Source organism: Bidens hawaiensis, unplaced genomic scaffold (genome assembly GCF_021521415.1).
Source record: "Bidens hawaiensis isolate Kalapana, Puna unplaced genomic scaffold, B.hawaiensis_p1.1 tig00022579_1, whole genome shotgun sequence".
NCBI lineage: Eukaryota > Viridiplantae > Streptophyta > Magnoliopsida > Asterales > Asteraceae > Bidens > Bidens hawaiensis.
In genome coordinates, this window is record NW_027493524.1 from 273,841 (window position 1) to 283,173 (window position 9,333).

General features: G+C 33.7%; 1 protein-coding gene across 1 annotated transcript; it reads right to left on the reverse strand.

The window, feature by feature from the left end:
• Window positions 1–4,866: 4,866 nt before the first annotated feature.
• Window positions 4,867–7,493, reverse strand: LOC143565915 (zinc finger protein JACKDAW-like). Its single transcript, XM_077052746.1, has 3 exons — window positions 6,973–7,493; window positions 6,488–6,887; window positions 4,867–5,888 (listed from the first exon to the last, which is right to left on the reverse strand). Exons 1-3 carry the CDS (start codon window positions 7,100–7,102, stop codon window positions 5,018–5,020), a joined length of 1,401 nt encoding a protein of 466 aa, XP_076908861.1. The 5' UTR covers window positions 7,103–7,493; the 3' UTR covers window positions 4,867–5,017.
• Between the last annotated feature and the right edge of the window lie 1,840 nt (window positions 7,494–9,333).

The window sequence follows — 9,333 nt, forward strand, 5'->3', positions numbered from 1 at the left end:
AAAAAAATTCGCTGGAGCCCTTGCTGGAGCCCTCCACACCAGGGGCCAGGGCTCCAACGGGGGCTCCAACACCCCCCCTTATCCAGTTTCTCTCTCTTCCACACGTCATAATATTATTGGTTGGAGCCCCCACTAAAGCCCCCACACCCCTTAGGGGGTGTTTGGTACAGATAATGGAATTGTAGAGAAATGGAATAGAGAAATGAAATTGCAGAGAAAGGAAATTGGTCTGGAGAATGAGAATTGACTGTTCTGTTTGGTAGTACAGAGATTTCAGTAGAGAAATATAGCTGAGAATCATTTCTCTTGTTTGGTACATAGAAAATAAACAGAGAATTATATCAACTTTATCATTAGCACAGGTATTTTTTTCATAACAAATATTTATTAAAAAATAAAAAACATATAAAAAGATGCATAAATTCCAACCAAAATATGCATTGATCAAACCAATTCACATACAAAACATAGTTTTTAAGTAAAAAACATCAACCATAGTTAAAACCAATTCACATACAAAACATACTTCAACCATACACAACTATCCTATTGAACCATCGGTATACAACTCGACCATCTCAATTTTCTCTTCTATTGTCAACGCAAGAAAAGAACGTCATAGATCCACATTTTTACCAATCAAATGAGCTGCTTTGAACCGTTTTTATCATAACTCACAATATCAGTTGTTACACAATGAATTTCAAGTAAACACCAGAAGAGTTTATAACCCATGCTAATGCTTTTTTTGCATGCTAAAAGAGTCCCTATCGACCAAAGGATTTCCTCTCCTGTACTACTTGGATGTCATTGGCTATCTCATTATTTTTTCACTTTCATGCCAACCTGTGCAAAAAAGTCTTTTGTGAGATAGGTTTCATTTGAATCAAAGCTAACTCAAAGTCTCAAACCCATTTAGATCCCTATATTTGGTGTAACGTTTATGTCAATGTTAAAACTTATATAACACATCACTGACTATTTTTAGGCTACCACACTATCATTTGACCAATTCAATCTCAAAGTTGACATTTTACTTCAACTCAACTTTTTAAGAGAAATACCAAATATGCCCTTAACAATATGCAATTTATATTTGTAAGTTTCTGTGGATCTGACCCAATTTCAAATAACGTCTAGCAGTCTAAACCTCATTTGAATTACAAACGTAATCTATTTCAATTTAACTCTAGTAGTTTAAATTACAAAAGTAAACCATTACAAATGTAATCTATTTCAATTTAACTCTAGTAGTTTAAATAACAAAAGTAAACCTGCAGTGACCAACTTTGATCATCAGAAGTCTACTGCAACAATTTTAACTATCTTTAATCAATTTGGGCTGTTATTTAACCTATTTTTAGTTTAAAAAACACCAAATAACAGCCTTTAATTTAAAAAAATGCTTCTGATCAGCAACAAATAAAGTTAATCTGCCTAAAAGGTATGATCCAATAAATGTGATTAAAGTAACTTCAAATTAGAGGTATATAAGTACTGAAATTAGACGACGCGATATTTAGGAACAAATGCATACTCGAATCGTAGCATGAACCAAAACTATCCTGAAATTAAGACATGCACGGCCTGATAGTCATCAGAAAAGCTTCGCAAATCTGCATTATAAAAAAATCGAACTGATAAGGAAAACATTAGCTCTAATCAGAGGTTACATAAGTACTGAAATTAGATGCTACAATATTTAGGAACTAATACATGCCCGAATTTAATCACGTACAAACATTATCCTGAAACCAAGACATGCCTGGTCATGGATAGGATATTGATCCCAATGTTAAATGAATGACTATCAAACAGATACACAGATACAGGCACATCATCATCACAGTCACATCAACGATAAAACTGATGTTCATCAAACTTTCAAGAGTCAAAACTAACTAATACATACGAAAGCTATGGAGTTTCTGACGACGGAAACATGATCATCATAACCATTTATCAAATAATTCCATACTCAGATCATCATGACAGTCAAATTCTCGTCGGTTATACATGTAAATGAACGTGTAAGCCAAAGAATACAACGAAATAAGTACAAACAACAATGCACTCCATATAACTGTTTAAGCACCAATGTGAAGAGATGGTACAATCGTGAGTGAGTGACAACCAAACTTAAAAATAATATATAAACAATGGACTTAACAAACAACATATCATTTGTTTGTACACAACTTGCACAACAATTAATAAACCATATACAACAAAGCCAAGTCGCTCACAAAGTATCATCATAGTCGCAAAATTACTATCGAAAGGTGTAATAAAAAAAGGCTCAGAACCATATCATGAGTACAATAAAAGTCGACACGCCAAAGACTGAATCATCATCACATCCACAAACCAATTTATCTAATCAAATTAACCCAAATCTATGTTTCGAAGGCCATTGTCTACCACTATGATGAAGCTCAGATGAGGCCAGGTTCATCATCACAACAAACCGAAAACGTTTTCAAGAAACGGACCATCCAGTAATCGCGTGCATAGGTGGAAACAAAGTGTAAGAACACTTAAAAAGGCCAAAAATAGCCATACCGCGGAAGCAACCACATAAACGCCCCTTAAAGTACCCAAAGCAAACGGATCCGACCACCATTGAATCCATAAACATCCAAAAATCAGCACTATAATGAGATTAATCTCATCATTTCAGTACGTAATAAGAGAAACTCCAACAAATACACACATTCGCCAAATTAGAACTTGCCCCGTCACCTGTTCGATCAAATCCCAAAGTAAAAACGAAAACCAATATAAAACTACAAACACTAGCCATCTTATCAGTTTGATTCAACAGAGTTGGTTACCATTACGTGATCCATATCCACAATAACAGATTCGAAGGTGAATGTCCACCGAAACCAGGTCCGCGACCTTGCAAACAAAATCATCAGCGAGTCCATAAACCCTAGAAATGTCTTTTAAATATCAACAAACAAATCAAAGAAAAAAAGGCAAAACTAAGAACTAACTGCTTACCCGAGATCACCACCGCCGTTGATTAGAGCTCCAAAACGAAACCCGGCAACGGCCATCATCGATGGAGAAAGCAGATTTAGAAGTCCAATGAAACATCACCATCTTACCTCCGTCATCTCTGTTGCCTAGGATTCAAAAATGGAAGCCGGCAACGACCGTCATCGGAAGAGATGAACGTCGAGAGAGCCTTTCATTTGCAGAAGAAAGAGTTTGAAAGGAAAAGGAGGAAAATGGGAGAAATGAACGTCGAGAAATCCAATTCTCCGCTTTTTTTAGAGAAACAAAATCTGGGAAATAGAAATGGTTTATTTCCATTTCTCACCTCTTTCTTTCATAAACAAACAAGAGAATTCTTTCCAATTCCATTTCACACCCCTCAATTCCCTCTACCAAACACCCCCTTAGTCTAATAGTTAGTACTTAGAAATTAGAGTGTGACTGAACGTGGGAAATAACTGTAAGTGGTAAAAAAGAAAAGTTGAATGAGGCTAGAACATGTTCAGATTGCTCACAGGCTAAACAGTACAAAGAGCAGTAACAGTTGTACATGCAGAACCATATGATAAAAAGCTTTCCATAAAAGACATGCAAATGCAAACACTTCCTTTGTTTCACTCTCTTTTGTCTTCTCCCCCTGACAATTCACAAGATCCTCTTATCTTTCAAATCATTTCTTATATTTATTTTTTGAACAATAAATATTTATAAAATAACTTCCCAATAATTATAATTATAGATCGATATACTAGACAATCTAGAGTTTAAACAAAGTCCCAAAATTTTGCGAAATTAGAGTTAAAATTATTACTATTATATATAATCATTTAACCAATTCTAATTAAAAGGGATTGTGGTGCAAGAGTTGGTGTAGGTACTGTTGACAAGAAGTCAAGGAGAAGATGTAAAGTAACAAGTTAACAAAAGCTAAAAAACATCTTTAAAAGTGTTAAAAAGACCAAGTGTACGTGTGATGCTTTAATCATGTAAATATATATAATATTAAACATCATATGGAATATATAATATCACACGACATTGTTTTGTTTGGCTAGTATATTCGGTTTCCTCGAACCCCTGTACACCTCTTACTCGTGGGTACTTTAGTTACTAATCCAAAACATTAAGAAAGTATTTTTCTAGTTAAGTAGAGAAAGTTTGAGTTTACTTGACGTTTAAATTTTGAAAAAGTATTCTTTTCAAGTTAAAGCACCAATATAATACCATGAATTCAAGTCATAAATTCTTGAATACATGTCTAACGAAAGGTGATATCTGCTTTCATTGGACACTTTCTGAATTTCTTGTAACGGATTCTCTTGTGAAACTCTTAGATATCTGAATTTGAATCATTTTTGACAAATTATTTTGTTAATGCGTTAGAGTAATTATTGAACTAGAATAATTATTATTACTCTACTTATTTTTTATAGTAATTAATTAATTAGTTCAAAACAATAAATAATAATTACTCTATGTGTTTAGTAGTTTAATTTTGTTAATTGTTCCCGACTGGATTCCATCATTCACAACTTTGTAAAGTTTATTTTAGTATTAGTATATCTTGTCTGAGGTATTTTATGAGTTTTCAATACTAATTTTTTTTCATATATATGCAAAGATCGTTAATTAATACCGAGTTATAACATCAGCTATACTTGCCTTATAATATATTGATTGCATCTACGATTTTGATGATATATAACTAAAAATGTTTTAAAGCTTGTGGAACACTTTAATTATGATTTACTATTTTATGCTTTACATATATCAGTTTTCATGATGATAGATTGATAATACAAAATAGAGCTAATCAGTTATAGTTCCTAAAATAATAATTGAGGTTTCTATATGATTTCACGTGACACAAAAATATAGAATTTTTAGCATGTGAAATACACATGTGACGGTCGTCACAAAAGTTGTTAAAACTTCAAACTTACAACTATCACATATAGTGACTTAAATCCATCACTACACTAAAAGTATCCAACTACATCACCAATTAACTTGTTTACTCTTGATTCCGACCAAATTGGCTAAAAGACGACGCAAATTTGTTTAACTCTTGTTGCAAGCTGTTAAACGACACACTCCTCTCGTTCCTTGCAACACCCAAAAAGTCCCTAGTAAAATCACCGTCACCGCTTTGCGTTGGTCCCTCCCCCGCCTTCGTCGCCATCATCATCAACCCATCATTGTTTCTAGCAGTGGCAGATCTAGAAAAAAATTCAGGAGTATCCCGGGGGCTTTGTAAATTGGAGAGAGTTGTACTTGTACTATTCATGAGCCCAAAACCAACATCATTTCCATTTCCATTTCCACCGGAACTTGTGCTTCTTGTGGACCCCATTTGAGCCGCCTTTTGTAAAAGAGCGGTGGCAGACATATTAGCCACCGGTGCTGGTGGCACCGGTGGCAACATGAGATTGTTTTGAGATGTTGAAGGACCACCAAAGTTATACATATGAGCTTGTTGTTCTTCTTTTAAAGATAACCCTTGTGGTAATCCATTGTATCTACCCAACCAATTAACCATCTCTGGTGGTAGCATTCCGGTAGGGTTGTAGTTTGAGCTCGACGGCGGTAGAAATGATGAGTTGTTAGGGTTTTCTAATTGTGGATTGGTGGCATTATGGTCTAGCCAAATGGGAAGTCTTGGTTTTCCTATATTCATGCCAATGTTACTTTCTAAACCACCACCAAACATACCTTGCATTTGTCTCTCACCATCACCGCCGCCACCACCACCGTCGTTCATCATCATCAAGTCACTCCGATAGCCTAAACTCCCCATGTTTGGAACTAATGGACGTGATGCAAGTCTTGAGTTTTCCTCCATTAATGCATCACAAAAGGCTCTATGTGTTATGAAGCTGTCCTTCCTGTTTATGCATAAAACAAACATCAATGCAGGAGTTTAATTTGTTTTGTTTTTTTTTATTATTATCATTATTGATTTATCATTTTATGTTTTATGTTTTTTTCTTGTTCATAACTTTTTTCTACTTTGTATTATATCATGATAGTTATTAATATCATTCTATAATTATTATAACTATTAGTTATTAATAGTGGATTAACTTTATCATTATCATTGATTTTCATATATATGTATTTATATAATAGGTATACATGAATAAATACCGAAAATTCTTAAAAAAATTTAATTCTTAGGCAAGTTTTTTATCTATTATGATTATGATTATTGTTGTCTGATTTATATATCATTTTATTTATTTTAAAAGTTTGTTAGTCACTAGTTATGCTCTCTAGTTTACATATGATCATTATTGATGTTTTACAATTATTATTAGTTAATATTAACTTGATAATTATCATTTCCTAATCTTTTTTTAGTTCTTCAAAAATAGAAAGTATTATTCAGCAATTTGTGTTACTTAATTTTTTACATTTTATCACAAATCTATACACACATACAAACCAAATCGAAATCAAATGAATCAAATAACGATAAACATACCTTGAAAACAATGTTCCACAATCACATTTATACCTTCTAGTACCACAAATCTTGCTATGAGCTTTCCAATCCGATTGAACCGCGTACTTCTTCGAACACTTTTCGCACTTCCATTTCTTTTCGTCATGTTTCCGGCTGTAATGCTTCTTAACTCCTGTTAGATCCCCAAGAGCTCGAGACGGGTCATGATGAACACAACTCTTCTCTGGACATATGTAAACCTTCTTCTTTACCACTTCATTTTTGTTCCTTTGCTTAAGTTTCCATGGCAAGTTATGTCCTCTTCTATGAAGCTGCAAATTCTGGTCTCTTTGAAAACCCTTGTTGCATATCTCGCATACGAATCGATTGGTCGCCATTAGAGAAGTTGGTGATAAAGCTATCACCTCAGCTTCTGGATCTATATATATATATATACACACACATTAAGATGGTTTAGAAGGTTTTGATTTAAGTAATAATAACAAGATGGGTGTGTGTTTTACCTGGATTACCGGCTTGATTCCGCTTTCGTTTACCGGCTGCTGAAGAGTTAGGGTTAGGGTTTGAGATGGGGTCATGGATGAAGGAGGTAAGGGAAGAAGGTGGTGATGAGAATCCATCTCCAGACATCATCTTATAATATAAGTTATGAAATCTTTAATAAGTAAAACAACAAATTAAGGTAGGTGATGAAGAAACAAAAGAGGTTTTGATTAATTAACAAAGAGACATAAACATGAACATATATATATGATGAAGATATTGGATTTATGAAGGTGAAGTGTTGTTGTTGAAATTAAGATGAAGAAAAAGAAAGAAACTCCATGGACATGGAATTTAGTTTAGAGATTTGAGTCAAGTTGTGAGGCAGATTGATTGTTGTGTCTTTTTGCCTTTGTTTGAATCATATATATCGTAGAGAAAAAAACACACACATGATAGCTGCATGAAAAGATAACATTTCTGTTTCTCTCTCACATTCACACACACACACATAGATAGATACATACACAAAGAGAGAGAAGGCCTTATCCTCCACGGTTTCCATGTAGAGGAAAGCAATCATGGACTCAATTTGACCACGTCTTTTTAGCTTAAAAAATCGAACTTTTAATATTTATAAACATTTGTTGAAATACGTTTAAGTTTATTGAAAAATCTAAACTTACTAGAAAGTGTTTTATTAATTAGTTTAGTACTAACTACTAAGTAAAGTGTGCCACTAATTAAGTGGAGCAGGTAAAATTAAACTTGAGTTTGGAACGAATAGAAGTTAGTTAGGTCTCCTTGTAAATTAGAAGATCTTCTCCACCTCTCTAATTTTTCAATATTCATTTTAATCACCGGTTTTTAAAAGGTTACAGATCGATAGTGAGTAAAGATGTAATTTGTCAAATCTATGGACGAATTTACTTTATAACATATAATGATCATAATGAAAATCATATAGAGGTATATTTGTTTGTTGGCTAATTACGTAGAGGACAAACCATCTTAATATTTCAGTTGGCGGTTAACGATTATAACTACCAGTTATGGACAATTTTATTAGTGGATGACTATAAAAAAGTAACACTATTAGTGGTAACTTCGTTGCTAGTGTCATCTTATAAGTTGACACTCAATTGCCATCGAGACATAGTTACCAATTGCCATAAAATATCAATAATCCATAAATTATAATAATAAGTTTAATAAGTTATAACTTAGTTTTAAGTTTACATGTAAATTTTATAAATCATGTGAATGCAAAACAACTTTCGGTAGTATTTCAATTTAGCAACATAAAATTAATGGTACCCCTTCCAATGCAGCATTGCGCCTTTGAATCTTCATGTTCGTCAAATACGAATAGTTATTATCGAGGGTGAATTTCACTACTCATAACTCACATAACTCGTATCAATCTGTATTTTTTATCTCATAATTAAGTAAATCTTAATAAATTAAAATAACTTGACTCCACTAAAATTATCAACAAAATATATAATTGATATACTGTATTTTTTTATGGATAAATTAGACAAGCATGTATATAAAAGGTGAATATATATATATATATATAAATTACATCACTCCTTTAACTAATTATAGCAAGATAGAAGTAACTACGTAAAACAAATTATGTGGAAAACATGTGATCAACTAGGTTGTTATTATGTGGAAAACATGTGATCACACAAGTTATTATGTGGAAAACATGTGATCAAACAAGTTAAGCCAAGGGCATGTTTACAAGCTTTAATTGCTTACAAACCTTTTTAACAGTTTATTATGCTTAAAAGTTTAAAAAAGTATATGTTTTGACACATGTTGGCTTTATCGTTTTAAATTAGGGGTTGTTTGATAACCTTATGCTGAATCATTAAGAGACTTAATCGATTGATGTAGCATTTCATGAGTGGGTTAAAAAATCTTGTCCTTAGGGGTGAAGGAAGGGGCGTGATCCAGGTGGCGGCTTAGGTGGCTCGCGAACACCACTACACCCATCAAGGGGTCAGGGGCGCGGACGAGCCCCGTGGCCGGGACCGCGGGGCTTGGACGAGAATTGAGCAAGGTTTGAGCAAGGTTTAAATTAATAACTTGGGGGTGGATAAATCAAGCCCCACTACACCCTATGGGGCTTGAACGGGGGACTTGATCACGAGCCATGTCAGCGCCTACGTGTTGTAAATGTATTGGATCACTTGGGGCTTGATCAAGGCCCACTACCCTTAGCCTTAACATGTAGATGTTTTTGTTTTGTCCGGTTTAGCTTTGAATCATTTAACGTTTTACTAAAACTTACATTTTTATATGTTCCATCAACTATTAAAATATGTTTTTTATTTAAAGAGTAAACTACGGTTTTCCTCCCTGTGGTT

Coding starts and splice junctions, on each gene's coding strand:
- LOC143565915 (XM_077052746.1), bottom strand. CDS start 7,102: ATGATGTCTGGAGATGGATTCTCATCACCACCTTCTTCCCTTACCTCC. Junction 6,888..6,972: donor GAATCAAGCCGGTAATCCAG/GTAAAACACACA, acceptor ATATATATATAG/ATCCAGAAGCTGAGGTGATA. Junction 5,889..6,487: donor TGTGGAACATTGTTTTCAAG/GTATGTTTATCG, acceptor ATGCATAAACAG/GAAGGACAGCTTCATAACAC.